General features: G+C 54.6%; 1 protein-coding gene and 1 long non-coding RNA gene across 3 annotated transcripts in view; one reads left to right on the top strand and one right to left on the bottom strand.

The window, feature by feature from the left end:
- The window catches only part of LOC115846804 (uncharacterized), a 119,789-nt gene extending 116,737 nt beyond the window's left edge, over positions 1-3,052 (bottom strand). For both annotated transcript variants that reach the window (XR_009559124.1, XR_009559123.1), the window contains exon 1: positions 1,786-3,052. This is a non-coding gene — a long non-coding RNA (uncharacterized lncRNA). The remainder of the gene's footprint in view (positions 1-1,785) is intronic.
- Positions 3,053-3,363: 311 nt separating this feature from the next.
- On the top strand, positions 3,364-15,497 carry NPTX2 (neuronal pentraxin 2). The gene is made up of 5 exons (XM_030845881.2): positions 3,364-3,863; positions 5,467-5,683; positions 10,839-11,083; positions 12,803-12,982; positions 14,019-15,497. The coding sequence occupies exons 1-5, from the start codon at positions 3,438-3,440 to the stop codon at positions 14,244-14,246; spliced, it is 1,296 nt and encodes a 431-aa protein (XP_030701741.1). The 5' UTR covers positions 3,364-3,437; the 3' UTR covers positions 14,247-15,497.
- Positions 15,498-16,283: the final 786 nt, after the last annotated feature.

Consider the following 16,283-nt stretch of genomic DNA (forward strand, 5'->3'; position numbering starts at 1 on the left):
GAGTCTCTGGAGCCTCCAAATTTTGTTGTATATGCACTGAATCGTACATTAAAAAAACAAAAAGACAAAAACACCACCAACCACACACTCTTAGTTCCCCCCCCACACGACTGAAATTCAGAACCGAGGACAGTTCCTGAGTCATGTTTGCAGGAAGTTGTCCTTGGATTCTGTTATTGAGCTCAAACCCCCATTCTTGACTTCCCAAGTGGCACTGAGAAAGAGAGAAGGAAATGTAAAAAAGTATAAGATGGATCCTCTGACACCATGGTGGAAATTAGCACATTTCCCAGAAGACCAAGATAAAAATGCATGTGAGAAGAACAAGAGAACCAAACAGATGGGGCAATAAAATGGAGGTGGAATGAGCTCATCAGGATTCCCAGCACACGGTTTAAGTGCACAGTGGGCTCTCAGCTAACCTGGGAGCCAGGAGACATAGTGAATGAGTGGGTGGCTACTATGCTGCAGCATAAATTACACTAAGAGATTAGGTGGAGCTGATTCACTGCTACAGATCTGCATGACTTTTCAAGTGAAGGAGATTCTGTGGGCCCTGGTCTCTGCCACTCATGCAACCATATTCATGGGTAGCCTGAGTCAGAGATGCAGGATCCTTCAGGTAGACGAGGTTGCTGTGCTGTCAGTAAATCAAGGGCAAACCTCCATGCCGCCAAGGGCGGATTTCAACCCCAGCTATGGCCTCTCCCTGTGAGAAGGGTTACCTGCTGTATCACAAGCACCCTGCCTTCCCATAGTCACCCTTGGCTACAGGTGGTTCACAACACAAACAGAAATGACAAGGCTCTGGGACATTCATCACACCGAACAGTGATGCTTTCTCAAACTACCAGCTCTTGAGCATCATCAGAAGGGCCTTCGGAGAGTCTAGTCTCATCCCCTTATCTTATACACAAGGGAACTGATGTCCAGAGAGGAGAAATGACTTGCCCCCAAACCATTTAGCTAGTGACAGAGTTGGTATGAGGACTCCTTCCTAAGCCAGCAGACTTTCCACTGCACCAGGAAGACAAAACAAAGTCCTAAATAGCATATACCCTGTTAACTAAACCCTCTAATTATACTGCCTCCAAAGAAAATAACGTCTTAAATGCCTGGGTCATTCCATCTGGGCTTTGGAAGTTTCACTGATCACTTCTCATACCGGAAATCTTTTGAGAAATTTACGAGTAAATATTTTGGGATATATGCTTTGTTATTTCTATGTCTTCTTGTACACTGTTTTCTTTATTCAGGAGGAAATTAGAATTCTGGAAATACACTTGATTTATTTAATTATTAAAGGAACAAGCCTCTATTTCAAGCTGTAAATATGAATCTATCAGTCTATGCCAAGAAAGGATATATGGGAAAATATAGGCATACTGCCCTAATTGTCACATCCAATTGAGATTCACCCAGGTCTATGCGTTAAAAAAAACATTGGACCTCTGAGAGAAAATTGAAAAGTCAAATCCTTATCTGGGTAATTCTCAACACGTCTGGATGCAGAGCACTGTGGAATAATCTAAAATGTGACATTTTACAAAGTGCTTTGCAACCTTGTTACTTCATTATTGCAGTTTGTGTATATGAGGGCTCATTTGAACTTGGGGAGTTTCCAAAGAGTTGAAGTAAGAAGGATGTAGGAGGAACGAGTCTATTCAAGGTCATACTTACAGCCTGAAACTGATACCTCCGGATGGTGCAGACCAACAGAGACATTAGCCCATTAGCCACACAACCCCCACTCCACACCTTCTCTACTATAGTGAATATTCTTACCTGAACCATCATGGCTTCCACTGTCCTCTGCCTTGAGTGCTGTGGAGACCAGATTTCCTGTCTCTAATGTTTATGCATGAAGAGAGTTTCATGTATAGAACTTTTTCTTGTAATTTAGCAACATTATCCTTGAAAACCCCACAGCTATTTACATAATGGAAGCTATTGTTCGAAGTGCACAGCAGGTCAAAATTCGGTTTCTGGAGATTAATCACTGCAGTCTATTTCATATTATCATAATAATTTCATTTACTTTGATAGTTTGTTTTTAGAATCAACCTCAGCTTCTGTGTATAAGTGACAAATCCATTTGTTTCTCGTATAATGGATAATATGATTAATGACCTTGCCACAGGATTCCTTAAAAACAGAAAAAAATAAAGATTTCCACTTATAATGTGCAGTAAACCAGTTCCGTCTGTAGCTTTGCACCAAAATCTCTCTGAACTTGTTTGTAAACCACAGCCCAGATTCTGAAACAAATTCGCTCCTGCCTTTGGGGGTTCCTGTCCGTCGATGTACCCTCCAAGAATCTGAGGACAGTGGTTTCTAATGGGTAAACTGGACACGGTGGGCAGCCCATTCACAAGGGTGACGCACGGTTTCACCACATGGCGCCATCTCAACGCGACTGCGGTCGGGATCAAGGCCCATCCAGCCCAGGCCTTGCTGCATAAGGTCACCACCCGGTGGGCTGTCGCCGGACCCGCACGGGAGAGCCCTGCGCGTGGCCTCGAGACTCCGGCCCACTGCACTCCCCTAGCTGGAGGCAACGTGGCCCGAGGGTGCGCGGGCGACTCCTCCTGCGTCTGGAGCCTGTTTCTGGTCCCCGCAGACCTGAGAATTCTTGCCGGGACGGGGACGGGGACGAGGCCGCTGAGGGCGTCCCGGAGGCGGCCGTCGTGCGTCTCTTTCCCGCCTTCTGAGTGAGGGGGCCGCGGGCGGGGGGCGACGGCAGCCCACGGTTCGAGTCCCGCTCGGGCGCCTCCTCACTTTCTCCACTTGTGAAATGGGGGTCGCCCCGGCTCCGGGGCTGCGGCGACCGCGGAACGAGGCCTGGCGCCGCGCCCGCAGCCCAGAGCCGCCCCAGGGGCCGCCGGGGCACCAGTGGGCTCTTGGCTTCTCCACAGCCCGCGACGCCCGCGTCCTCAGGTGGGTCCGAGGGGCGCCTGGACACGCCGGTCGAGCCTCCCGAAGGCACCCAGAGCCTTTTTTACCTCAGCTCCCCAGTTCTGGGGGACCCGGGGGCCCAAGCTCGCGCCCTCAGCTCGGGCCCACACGCCCACCCCCAGGTCCGCCGCTCCGCCGCTCCGCGAGTAGGCGCCCCCGCCCCGCCCCGTGCGTGACGTGAACCAGGCCAAGCCAATCAGAGCTCGCGGCGCCGCTCCCCATGCGCTGGGCGCCCCCCCTCCCTTCCAGCTTAAGAAAGGGCGCTCGGGCCCGGCCTGGCCAGAGCGCGGAGCCAGGCAGAGCGAAAGAGCCGTACGACGGCTGGCGGCTCCGCGGTCTCCCGCGCTCCCGCTGCCCTCGAGCGGCGCGCTCGGCCGCAGCCCTCCGCGCAGGCGCCCCCGCCGCCCGCCCCGACGGCGCCCGCTAGCCCGCTAGCCTGCCCGCCCGCCCGCGGATGCTGGAGTGAGCGCGGCAGCGGCGGGATGCTGGCGCTGCTGGCCGCTGGCGTGGCGCTCGCCGTGGCTGCCGGGGCCCAAGACGGCCTGGCGCCCGGCAACCGCTTCGTGTGCACTGCTTTGCCCCCGGAGGCGGCGCGCGCCGGTTGCCCACTGCCCGCGATGCCCATGCAGGGCGGCGCGCTGAGCCCCGAGGAGGAGCTGCGGGCCGCGGTGCTGCAGCTGCGTGAGACCGTCGTGCAGCAGAAGGAGACGCTGGGCTCGCAACGCGAGGCCATTCGCGAGCTCACGGCCAAGCTGGGGCGCTGCGAGGGGCTTGCGGGGGGCAAGGCGCCGGGCCGGGCGGCCTCGGGCAAGGACACCATGGGCGACCTGCCGCGCGACCCTGGCCACGTCGTGGAGCAGCTCAGCCGCTCTCTGCAGACCCTCAAGGACCGCCTGGAGAGCCTCGAGGTAGCACGGCGAGGGGTCCCTGGGGGAACGTCCCCGAGGCTCAGGGCAGAGGAGGGGCGCATGGTCCTGCCACCAGGTTGTGCGGAACACGGCCGCCCGGACGCGCTCAGAAGCAAGGCGAGCTGGGTTCGGGGTCAGGGGCGTTCTCGGTCCTGCTCTGGAACTTACTTGCTTGGCTCGCATCCCTCCTCCCCACCTCCTTACTGGAAGGGAAGGGTTAAATCGCCCCGCGCGCCAGAGCTGCCAGCTGTGCGGCCATTCACTTCCCGAGGTCCGGGCTGGCGAACGCGGATGGCCTCCTCTCTCTCTTTGCAAATCTCCGAGTCTCCCCTAGCAGGACGCGCTCGTGAAGCTTCTGTCGGGTGACGTGAGGCTGCCGCGTGAGGTCAGCAGCCCTGGGCGTCCGGTGTTTCCTTTCATAAATCAAGTTGGGCTGGACGAGAGCAGGTGGAGGTCCGGGGGTCTCGGCGGGAGGCGAGCGCGTGCCAGTCACTGGCCATACTAGACGCGCCTTGGAGGAAACCTGGTTAACTTCAAAGCCACTGTCCCCAAATTGCGCGGATCTAAGGTGCCCTTCCCGATTGCTTTGGGGGAAGGGACCTTATTCCCTTCTCTCTTGGAAGGCGTATGCAGTTTGGAACTTTGAGAGAGAAATGTTCATTTAATTTCTATCTTTACTTTCCACCCTGTTTAAGCAGTGTGGATGTTTCTGTTATACACGTTTACCAAAATACTACTTCGCAAAACTAGGTTTCAATTACAGGTGGTAATTATTGCAAAATTACTTGAGAGTTTCCCGTGGCATGATGGCTAAATACAGTATTTCCAGCATCTGTATATCCTTTGATTCATTATGATTAATAACAGCTAACATTTTTGGAACACTGAATATGCGCCAGGCGTATTATCTAATTTTAACCCGTGCGACAACCCCGTGAGGCAGATCCTATAATCTGCATTTAAAATTTGGAGCACTTAGAGAGAGGGGGTAAATAGCTTGCCAAGGACTCATGGCTAGACAGTGGCTGGCTGCCTTCAGAGCCAGCAAAATGGTAGAGGAGTGAAAGAAACAAAAGCAAAGATTTCTGGAATTCAGAGTAGTCACGCTTTAGAGTTCTCATTTTCCAGTAACATCCCTGCAACCCTAGTCACGCAGCTTTGTGCCATACTGGAGCTTGGGGGGGGTTAGATGAAAGTTCATCAGTTTTGAGGACCATTTGATTAACTCTTTCTCTCTCTTTTAAGCCTAGCTGTATTTTGGTCTTTACTTGAGAATGACAGATGTTGGTTAAATTTTTGACCTTTTAGTAAAAGAAGAAAAACAGCTTTCTCAGAGGGGAAATGAGATTCCTAAGTTTCAAATGTCGCAGCAGAGCAAGTTTTGTCTGACTATGAAATCCTTTCCATACCCCCAACCAAAAAAAAAAAAAAAAAAACAGCATCAGTGAAATGCTCCCTTTCCTGCCACTGGCACGATTGAATACTCCCACTTTGGAAGCTTCTCCCTGTGGGGGGGGGGGGGCATTAGAGCTACATCTCACAGTTGCTTTTTAACTGGCCTTAATACTTCTCCCGCTTGCGTCCACTCCTCCCCCACCAAAAGCACCAGCTCCGAGTGAACGTGTCCAGCACGGCGCTGCCCGGCGACTTTCGGGAGGTGCTCCAGCGGCGGCTGGGGGAGCTGGAGAGGCAGCTGCTGAGCAAGGTGGCCGAGCTGGAGGACGAGAAGTCCCTGCTCCACAACGAGACCTCAGCTCACCGCCAGAAGACCGAGAGCGCCCTGAACTCGCTGCTGCAGAGGGTGACCGAGCTGGAGCGAGGTGAGTGCTTCACCAGTGTCTCTGTGGCCCCTTGGCTGACATCCATCCGGCCCCCCAGCCCACTGTCTTCCTTCTTGGCTGCCCCTTCTTGGCTTGGAAGTGGGGCTCAGAGTAAGGGAGGGCAGGCCGGGAGGGGTCAGCAGCACAGCCCTCTTGGCCATTGACAGACGAGGCCACTCCCAGACCCCTGCCTGCTGACTCTCGGGGCAGTGGCTCTGCTCCCGAGTTTCCCGAGTTTGCTCGGCTCTGAGGCTGCTCTCCCATCACCTCTGAACCTTCAGTCCTGGGTGCAGAAAACCACCTGACTCCTTACCATCCAATCAACAATCCACCTCTCCCTTCTGCCTCTCACTTCTCAGATGAAGTGTTGCTTTTTCAACCTGAGTCATCTCATGGTGCACAGGGTTGGGGTTTCTCCCCCACGGGTGGGCCGACTTGGCCTTGTTGGCACTTGTCAGAGATGGTGGGCATGGAGGGGGCTGATGGCTGATGGGAGTGGCCTGGGTTTCATCACTTGTGCTCAGATCCCCATTGTCAGCGGTGATTGTGGCACCACATGGTTCGTGGCTGTTTTTTGTTGTTGTTGTTTTATAGTCTGTAGTTAGACTCACTCATATTCCTTTTATTGCGTGATAAATTATAGGAATATCTGACTTAACAGATGTACTATAGCTCTGAAGATTCTGGAAAGGATTCCTCAGCCAATTGTAATAGCAAAATAGTGCTCATAAACAGGACTAGGTTCTGGTTAGGAAAACATGTCCCGAAATCCAGCTGGGTCAGTTGTGACCAGCCAGGTGACTTTTCTTTTAGCCAAGTTAGAGACCATTGTACCTGATTGGTTGTACTTATGTAGTCGCAGCAAGAAGTGTTTGTGCTAGCCCAATTTCCTCCTTGCCCAGTTATGGCTGATGAATTCAAACTGCATTGCTAGGTCTCCAAAGAAGAGCTTGTCATTAATGTCTTTCTAGGGTGAGACATTACTGACCGCTTTGCATTTGTATTATTCCCACTATGCGAATCCAAACTCGCACAGCATGCGTGAACAGGAAGCAGACAATGAGGGTGACTGATAACAACCATTTCCGGAATTAACCCTGCCCCCAGCCCCACTGGCATCGTCCGTGGAAAAGCAAGATGCTCAGGATCAGCTCGGACAAACAACCTAATCCCTGACCTCCTGCCAGGTGGCCATTTCAGTCCCTTCTTAACTAGCCCCTGCAGCAGATTCTGAGTATCTTTCTCTTCTCTGCTCACTTTCTGGTGGGTAAGTTTCTTCCACAGACAGGAAGGGGAGGGATCAAGGGCCTAGATCATTCAGATTGCACGGGGTGTGAAGTTTTAGGTCTGCTGGTAGTGGATATAAGATTGTAGTCTTTTCAGATACGCTAAGCTGACAAGGGCAATTTCTCATGACTCAGTTTTATGAATGGGTAGGTGAATGTCCAATGGCAGAATGTCCACTTACTCCTTCAGCGACCTCGGCTCCGCAGGGCCAGATGGAGTCACCCAAGGGGATGGTGTTTCTGTTTCATTTGATTTAGTCACTTTTACAGCAGTATCCCAGAAGTCCCAGGTCTCCTTCATCCCTCTCCTGTTCTCTCCCTCCAGAAAAGTCTGTCCTTCCTTCCTTCCTCTTATTACTACACTTGGATTCTTGAGTTAAAAAAAAAAGTCCTCTCTGCCTCACCTCCATTGCTGGGTGACCTCAGAAAGCTCATTAGGTCTCAAGAGCCTTCCCCGGAGGCAAAGCAACTGCAGCTCAGGCCTCTGTCACAGGACAGGAGGAGAGGAAGGCAGCGTCAGGGCCAGGGGAGGGTGGCTCGGGTTCCCTTGCCCAGCCTCGCCCTCATGCGACCTGGAACCTGCAGGCTGAGGGAGCAGGGACACTGCAGTTACTCAGTAGCTTGAAGCAGGGTTGGCTGTAGAATGAGGGGAGGGCTTTGCCAGAGACCTTGGTGGCTGTATACCTCGCTTGGCATGGCAGCCGCGTGGCTACAAGGAGGTGGGTTAGTAGAAGTCCACTGAGTTAGAGCGTGGAGACAGGATTCCTGTTATACCCATTTCATAGACCAGAAAAGTGCTCCGAGGTTCCCAGCCAGACGTGTCATGTGGGGAGAGGGGACCGGCTGGTGAGCAATCCCGCCCCTCCCCGTTTTATTCTGTGACTCCAGGGAGGTTGTGAGTTTCACGTGGCTTCCCCTAAGCGTCTTCATCATGGCTTGGGCCACCCAGGAGATGCCACTTTTTGACTCTCCCTCCCATCCTTAGCCTGCCTGTTCACAGCCAGAAAGCAACAGTCAGGGCTCACCCCAGCCAGCCTGATTCCTGTACCCATGCTCTTTGGTGCTACGGAAAGCCCTCAGAGCTCACCTGGCCCAGAGGGGAAGTCCGTGTTCGAACTAGAGCTGGACTGCACGACATTAAGTCCCCTGGCTGGCCATTCTTGCAGAGCCCGCAGGCCCTGGCACTGGGCAGCAGCTCAGCCTTTGCTGTCCTCTGCCTTTTGACCCCACCACAAGAATTCTCGAATCCTGTTTGCTCCACCCAGCCGTGGGATGAGTCTTTGAGGAAAATTATCATCTGCTGACCGATTAGCCTTCTGGGCAGTTCTGAGTTTATGTCTGTCATGTAGAGACAAGTGTGAAGGGATGTGTAGACTCCCAGGCCCCAAATATACCATGAGTAGAATATACACTGCGTTCCTTAGAAGCATCCTGCTGAGCCCAGAGGAGAGAGACCTCCACCATGTGCAAAGTGGGGGCTTTGGGGTGCTCTGGCCTTCGCCGCATCGTCCCCTGCCTGTTAAGTGCCTGTTCTGCACCAGACGCTGGCCTCTGAGCTCCACATTCTCTATCCTCTGTAACCCCTGCAGCAACCCAGTGAGATGGGATCTAGTTAGACGAGGGACTGAGTCAGAGCTAAGCGATGCCTGCATTCACGTGGCTGGCAGATTGCAGAGCTGGGGTTGAGTTTAGTGGTGACCCCCGAGGACCAGAGTCATGAAGGCTGCAGCCTGGAGGGGCATGTGAGCTCCGGCCATGCTGGGCGGGAGGCTCCTCCCAGCCCAGTGGTGTGCATCCAACCCTGTGTGTGCCCCTGCCACCCAGGTCCCACGGGTGCTCATTTTCTTTATTGTGAGACCTCCTCATCTGCGGCTGCCTCCAGACCCGGGTCCGCCGGCGAGGGAGAGCCGAGCTCGGAGTTGAAGTAAATGTTGGAACCCTTGTCTCTTTGGTCTCAAGCCACCCCCCTCCTTAGCTTGTCTGCCACCTGCAGTCTCTGATTTATTGGTCAGGGCTTTTAATTCCTTAATTGGTTTTAACTGAGTTTCCTCTGAACCTCCAAGCTGTTTTATGTAAATAGAGGGCACCGGCTTTCGAGGTATGGCCACCCCTCGGCTCTCCCAGCTCTGATGAAACCTCTGTTGTCACCGAGCTAACGATATTACTGACACCGAGCCTTATTAAGTCAGCAAGCCTGCCCACCTGCCAGGAGAGAAGCAATTTCTCTCTATTAGATAATCACATCTCGTGAAAACACAAACGTTTGCAGATTAAGTACTCGCAGCTGCGCGTAGCGGGAAGAGGGACTTCGGTTCCTGGTTCTGTCACTCACGGGCTGCGTGACCTGGGGTAAGTCCCATGGTGCCCCCACTGTGCAACCTGCCAAATCGGGGAGTTGGGGCTTTCTGGTTCTCTCTCTTAGCTCTGCTTCAGCCTCATGTGGGGCCCGTGCCAGCCTAACCTCTAGCCTGGCCGCATCCTCGGCTTCCCCAGGCAACAGGGTCTTCCCAGCCCTCGCCGGGTGCTCCACGGCCTTGGGAGGTCAGGATGGATGAGGCAAGACTGCACAACCAGCAGATAGAAGTAAATGCTACGTATGAAGCCCAGATTCTAGTATTTCTATGCTGCCTGTTCCGGAGAGGTTGGAAGGGTGACACTGGGCCCTGCTGCCTTCCTTTGCAGAAGGTCCCTCGGTAGGTGTGAACCGTGGCACCGAAGAGCTTCTCTCACGTGTTCCTCACTGTGGCAGAAAATGAGTTTGGGGGATCATGATGGAGAAAGTTCATCCACTCTGGGTCCTGTTCTACAGAGGGGGGCAAGAAAGGGACAGATTTAGTCCTCCAGTGACATGGGCAGTTTGGTTCCAGGCCGGGAGAGCCTGCCTGTCTTTGACAGAGATGGGGATCATCTGGCCCCTTGTGTGTACTTAATAAATACTTGTTGAATGAATGAAAGGCATTTAGGTTCCTTCCCTGGCAGCGCCTGGTCCCCAAATAAGAGGGAAGCTTTTACTGTGACAGCTCCCAGAGTCACCAGTCCCCTGCAAACTCTGAGATCTGTGATAACCAGGCAGGGGCTTGTCTTCTTGCGTGTTTATTTATGATGCTGCCATTAATTTTGAGCTTAAATCAAAACTGTACTGAAAATGCCTTAGGCCTGTTTAAGAGTATCACTCTTTTCAAAAGGTCTGGGACGTGCCATTTACATGGGGACGGCCCCAGGCAGGCCTCAAGGGTCAAGACCCCGGCCGGTGGGTAGCCTCTGTGGAGGGGGAGCCTGTGCATTTCCCTGCCTCCCATTGCTTCCAGACTGCAGGAGACGGTCCATCAACTCGGTGTCCTCTTGAGGAGAGCAGGGCAGATCATGAGCAAAGCAATTCACACCAAGGATTTAGTCCAAAAGCCCCTTCTGAGTTAAGTTGTGTCGGGTCACGGGTGCCTGGCTCCGTCGCCTCGGGCGGTGGTGGTTCTTCTGGGGGAGAAGTGACAGGGACTCATTGGGGGACAAGTGTCTTTGGAGTGCCTGGGTTCCTGTAAGATGTCCTGCCTCCAAGCCCAGCAGGCCCCTGACCCAGCCCTGCTGAAGGGGCCGGGAGTTCAAGCAAACAGTGGAGGGAACAGGGTTTCTGGCTTAATTTAACCAGAAAGTTAAATCCTGCTTGCCCCTACACACTTCCTTGAGCTTCCAAGAGTGAGGATATGCCTGTTTCCCACTGGAGCTTCAGCACTGAACAGCAGCGGGTCAGTAGCAGGTGCCCCGTTGCTTGCGGGACCCGCCGGTAGGCCGGGCGGGGGTCCAGGTGGGCTGCTGCTCTGGGTTGTGGTTGAGAGGGGGCTCACATGCTGCCTCCCCTCTCTCCCCCGCCCCAGGCAACAGTGCTTTCAAGTCGCCTGATGCCTTCAAAGTGTCCCTCCCCCTCCGCACGAACTACCTGTACGGCAAGGTCAAGAAGACGCTGCCCGAGCTGTACGCCTTCACCATCTGCCTGTGGCTGCGGTCCAGCGCCTCGCCGGGCATCGGCACCCCGTTCTCTTACGCGGTGCCCGGGCAGGCCAATGAGATCGTGCTGATAGAGTGGGGCAACAACCCCATTGAGCTGCTCATCAACGACAAGGTGAGGCCTGCTGGGACGGCCACCCCCCCATCCTGGCGGCCACCGAGGTTGGGATGTTGCAGGGAGCCTGACGTCTGGCCACGGGGCTGTCCTCCTCACAGTCCCACTCTGGGCAGGTGGCTAGGTAGGGGGCAGGGGGCAGGCAGCTGCAGCTTGTGGAGATCCAAGCTGTGAATCCCGCCAGGAAGCAGCAGAGGGTCCAGGCACAGAGGCCACAGAAGGAACAGAATGAGCTGGGTCTCTGCGTGCTAGCCTGAATTGTCACGGACCCTTGGGCCGGTCAGTGAGGACTGTTCCCCGGGGCTGCACCAATTAGGCGAGGGTGTGTATCTGTGTGTGTGTGTGTGTGTGTGTGTGTGTGTGTGTGATATTTCTCATGAGCACATCTTTTAGTGGGGGGGGCTTGAAATATATTTATATACAATAAAAGTTACACTTTTTAGTGTATAGTTCAACCAGTTTTAACAAATGCATACAATTATTGTATCCACCACAATTAAAATCTAGAACAGTTTCATCATCCTCCAGATTTCCTCATTCCCCTTTGTAGTCACCTCCTGCTCCTACCGCAGCCCATAGCAACCACCCATCTGTCCCCATCCCTGTAGTCCTGCCTTTTACAGAGTAAATGTCCCCTTTCTGACGGACTGGCTTATTTCGACATTCAGGAACGCGATCTCCTCAAGAGATCAGCTCTGAGCATCTGCGGGACCCTCCAACAGCCTCACCTAAACTTAGGTCAGGCTCCATGTCACCCGAACTGCATCCTCACACCCTTCTTGCTGGAGCTGAGTGGTGAATGGCTGCACCAGCCCCCTGGCTGCCTGAGCCCCCAGAGCGCTCACCAGGCAATGGCCTCCCACCCTGTCTGTCTTTACTAAACCCGCCCTGGCTGGAACTGAAGTGGGAAATGCTGTGGAATCCACCTTCAGGGCTCTTTCCAGTGGTGACCACATCCTTGAGCTAGGGATTAATTATTCTAAATAAGGCCCTTGGAGGAGGCAAGGCCGAGAGCCTTGTTTTCCTCTCGGTTTAGATGTCGTGTAAATAGCCCATTCCTGGGAGGGAGCTCCAGGTTGCTAGGACACCGGCAGTAACAACACAGTGCTTCACAGGCCTACTGGTCTGTAGAGCACTCACAGGACTGCCAGGAGACAGTGTGGGTGGAAAAGGCCCTCCCCCCAGCTCTACGTGCATCCCCCCACCCCCCTACACTCACACGTAATTGAAGGTGCTCTGCACAGGAGGACACACATACACGCAGATCCCCAGGTGCCACAATGGCACTTGGGACTTTGCCTGCAGCGGGTAGATGCCTGGTCTGTTTTCCAAAGAAATTGGTCCAGTAGAGTCCTGACTTCCCTTTAGATTCTCCAGTGAGGGATGTTCAGGACCAGTATGCGGGGTGGGGAGCCGTCTGTCACATTTGCTTGGTCTGCACAGAATCCTAGGCCCTTAACTAAGCCCAGGTCCAAGGGTGTCCAGTTGAAAGCAGGTCACCCTGGGGTCAGGGTGTGTACCCAGGCTGCCCCTTTCCCCTTAAGAGTCTGTGACACACGTGGTGTCTCCAGCCCAAGGGTCACTCTGAGCTGGGCAAGGTTGGGCATGTTACCCACAGAGCATAGAAGGGGAGCAGCAGTGGGCCCAGGGTCTCCGTATCCCCAGGTCAGACTCCTGGGAACCCCAAGGGGGCCCTCACCTGCACGTTGCCGCCCACAGGTCGCACAGCTGCCCCTGTTTGTCAGTGACGGCAAGTGGCACCACATCTGTGTCACCTGGACAACGCGGGACGGCATGTGGGAGGCCTTCCAGGATGGGGAGAAGCTGGGCACCGGGGAGAACCTGGCCCCGTGGCACCCCATCAAGCCGGGGGGTGTGCTGATTCTCGGGCAGGAGCAGGTGGGTGCAGGTGGGGTGCCGGGAGGAGCGGCTGGCAGGCCAAGCAGCACACGGCCGGGCCTGCGGGCTGCCCCTGGCCCTGCTCAGCTGTCTGTCTGCCTGCCAGACCTGGACCTGGCCACCGCAGCACGATGACCAACCTGGATGGCCATCATCCCCGCCGGCTCAGCCCGTGCTGTCCTGTGGCCTAAGGGGCTGAGAGCAGGGATGGGGACACATCCTGCCCTTCCTGGCAGGGACCAAGTTGGTGTGGTGGGTTCAGACAGATTCTAGAATGGAGTCTGTCCGATACAGGTGAGCAGGAGTGACCCTGGAGTCCCAGGGTTAGGTAGCGACCCCGGGCCATCTCTCCAGCTGTTTGGCCTCTGCCGGCCACTGCATTGACTCCAGATGCTGGGCGCTGGCTGGTATTGGCATCTTCCAGGAGCTGCCAGCTCAGGGTCGCGACCCTGATCCCCAGCAAGGGCACCTGGGGAACAACACCTGTGGGCAAGATGGGGCCAGGCCTCAGAGACTGCGCTCAGAAAACTCGCCATCTGGGGCAGAGGCCATCTGCTCTCGGGCAGATGAGAATTCACATTTCAGTCTGTGTTTGGGGTTTCCTGGAAAACGTGGAAAATGAGGGAACAGACTCCAGGTCCTCTGGGGGGCTTTGAGTCTGGGCCCTTGGCTCTCCCCGCTCCCCACTACCCTGTTTCTTCTCCCCTGGGAGGGGCTGGGAGTCGGGAGACCCGGGTCCAGTCCTCGCTCTGGGGCCTTGGGCAAGGATCTCTCTGCTTAGTTTCCCCTCCCTAAAATGGGCCAGTTTGAGTCACGCCATTTCCCAGGCCTGACGTGGCCTAAAGCTTTGGAACTGGCAGGAATCAGTGGTCACGGGCTGCGATCTGAGTTGGGGAGTCAGGGAAATGCCCCAGTCCCCATCTCCCTCCCAGGCTGGCATCCCCCCACCTCCCCTGAAGCCGGTCACGCCCTGGGACAGGTAGCAGATGTGTCTGCCTGTGAGCCTGCCCCGATGCAGTCTGTTCCTCCTTCCCAGGACACGGTTGGGGGCAGGTTCGATGCCACGCAGGCATTCGTGGGGGAGCTCAGCCAGTTCAACATATGGGACCGCGTCCTTCGTGCACAAGAAATCATCAACATCGCCAACTGCTCCACGAACATGCCGGGCAACATCATCCCCTGGGTGGACAACAACGTGGACGTGTTTGGAGGGGCTTCAAAGTGGCCGGTGGAGACCTGCGAGGAGCGTCTCCTTGACTTGTAGCCACCTGCTCCTCTGTCCAGGAGGCGGGGGTCGGGCCGTTCCCCTTACTCCCCCGGTGGAACTGTGTATAAACCTCCTGCCATAGTGCGCCGGGACCCCCAAAGCCCGTTCCCAGGGCATCTCTAAGCCTGAGGCGTTTGTCACCAGCTTATTTGTTCCTAACCAAGATTTTGTTGGTTTTGGGGGAGGGGGAAGAAGCCCTGAGCTGCAGGTGGGTGGATTTCGGACTTCTGCTGTGAAGGGACTCTTGTCCTTAAAGCCCTGTTCAGCACCCCTGTAAATGCTGGCGCACCCCAACCCTGCCCACCCTCTCAGACCCTTGGTGTCTCGTGTGCGCCGTCTGTCCGTCCCCTTCAGAGGCTGTGCATCCATCCCGCTGGCGTGGCCGCGTCCCTCGTGTGTTGAGTACACCCTGCTGTCAACTGAGCACACAGCAAACCACCCCCGCCCCGTTCCACCCTCCCCGCAAAAGGGCCTTTCTCTTGATGTTCTTTACGCTGTGAATGTTTCCGTCCCAGGAACTCTTGAGTCTCCTGAGGAAGGCGGGCTGCCCGGACAATTCCCTGCCTTCTCCAAGGTGGAGGGGGCATCCATGGCTCCAGAGAGGGGGCCGTGAATGGGAACTCAGAACGGAGAAGGGCCATGGCAGCTGTCCCTCCCCCTCTGTCACCTCTCCCTCTGACCCATGCTTTGGCAGAATCCTGGTTGGGTATGGCTTTGAAAGGTGTCTTTTCTCCACTGGTGCCAAAAGTTCAGTTGCAGCTTTTACAACCATTCGGTGTGGTTTGGGGAATTGATTTTTTTTTTTTTCCCCGACAGAAAAGAGCAGCCGTTAGCTGGCTCGCATTTTTGATGTCTCGCCTCACTGTGAGGAACGTGCTAGTTTTTTTGTTGTTGTTGTTGTTTGGACGTGCTAGTTTTAATTCATGTTGATTCCTGTAAGCATTTGACTGTCTCCAGTATTTCCCCCAGAATGTTTTCAGGAAATGAATGTCATTTGGCTGATGTCTGTTTAGTAACTCCAGACTGATTAATTTATTGGACAGAGGTAGTAATTTATTTTAAAGATAACGTGATTAGTGGGGAAATTTATACAGCTAAATATTATATATTTTATTTTTCATACATGTTTGAAGTGCAAATCTGTGGATATTCCATTTGTAGGAGCAAGTCGACATGCCCATCCTAACACTGTATGCTACAAGAACTCTTCTGATGATGGAATTTTGATTAAAATGCACTGGAAGATGCCTTGATGTCTGCTTTCTCCTTGTCCAGGGCTGAGGGCAGGGAGGGCTGGTGCTTTGCAAACCCTGGCAGGAGGTTGTCCTCTCTGGTTAGACTGGGCCAAGCCCCAGGGGGTGGCCCCAGGGCGTGGCCCCAGGGCGTGGCCCCAGGGGAGCTGAGGACGCTTGGAGGAAGGTGTGGTGCTGGACTGCGCCCTTCCCTCCTCAACTCCAGGCTGCGTCTGGGGATGCCCCACAGGCTCTTCCCAGCCTCTCTGTCCCCAGCCTGTCCCTGTCATCTCAACTGGGAATCAGGCTTAGCTAGATGACCCTCAGCGCCCTGTCCCAGGTGTGACACCTGTTCAGCATCTACTCTGTGTGCTCTGCATTAAAATCTCATTTAATCCTGTTCACGACCCCCTGAAAGAGTTCATCCCAGTTCACAGGTGAATACGTGGAACAATTAAACAGTCACTTTGGGATCATACAGCTGACAAAGGGCAGAGCTGGGATCCCAGCCGGCCTGTGGCTCTGACGGCCCTTCCACCCACCCCCTGCCTCTGGCTTTTGGCTCCGAGGGGACCTAGGGCCAATGTGTCCTCCCAGTGCCACCTCTCTGTGTCCACCTGGCCCTAGCAGGTGTGTTGATATTTTCCCCATCTCCACAAATGTTAGGTATGCCTCCCTCACCCCCACTTCCTATTTTTGTATCTTTATTTCAGTAGCTGCAGAGTATAACTCAGTTTGTCCCCTTCCCAAGTGGCAATGTCTAAATTTTTATTCTAAGGGAGCAGAGTCCAGTCTTGGGGCC

Source organism: Globicephala melas, chromosome 15, assembly GCF_963455315.2.
Source record: "Globicephala melas chromosome 15, mGloMel1.2, whole genome shotgun sequence".
In the NCBI taxonomy this organism is placed as follows: domain Eukaryota; kingdom Metazoa; phylum Chordata; class Mammalia; order Artiodactyla; family Delphinidae; genus Globicephala; species Globicephala melas.

Excerpts from the sequence above, each read along its gene's own strand:
- NPTX2 (XM_030845881.2), top strand. The coding sequence starts at position 3,438 with ATGCTGGCGCTGCTGGCCGCTGGCGTGGCGCTCGCCGTGGCTGCCGGG. Across the intron at positions 11,084-12,802 it reads AGCTGCTCATCAACGACAAG|GTCGCACAGCTGCCCCTGTT; the intron begins GTGAGGCCTGCT and ends TGCCGCCCACAG. Across the intron at positions 12,983-14,018 it reads TGATTCTCGGGCAGGAGCAG|GACACGGTTGGGGGCAGGTT; the intron begins GTGGGTGCAGGT and ends CCTCCTTCCCAG.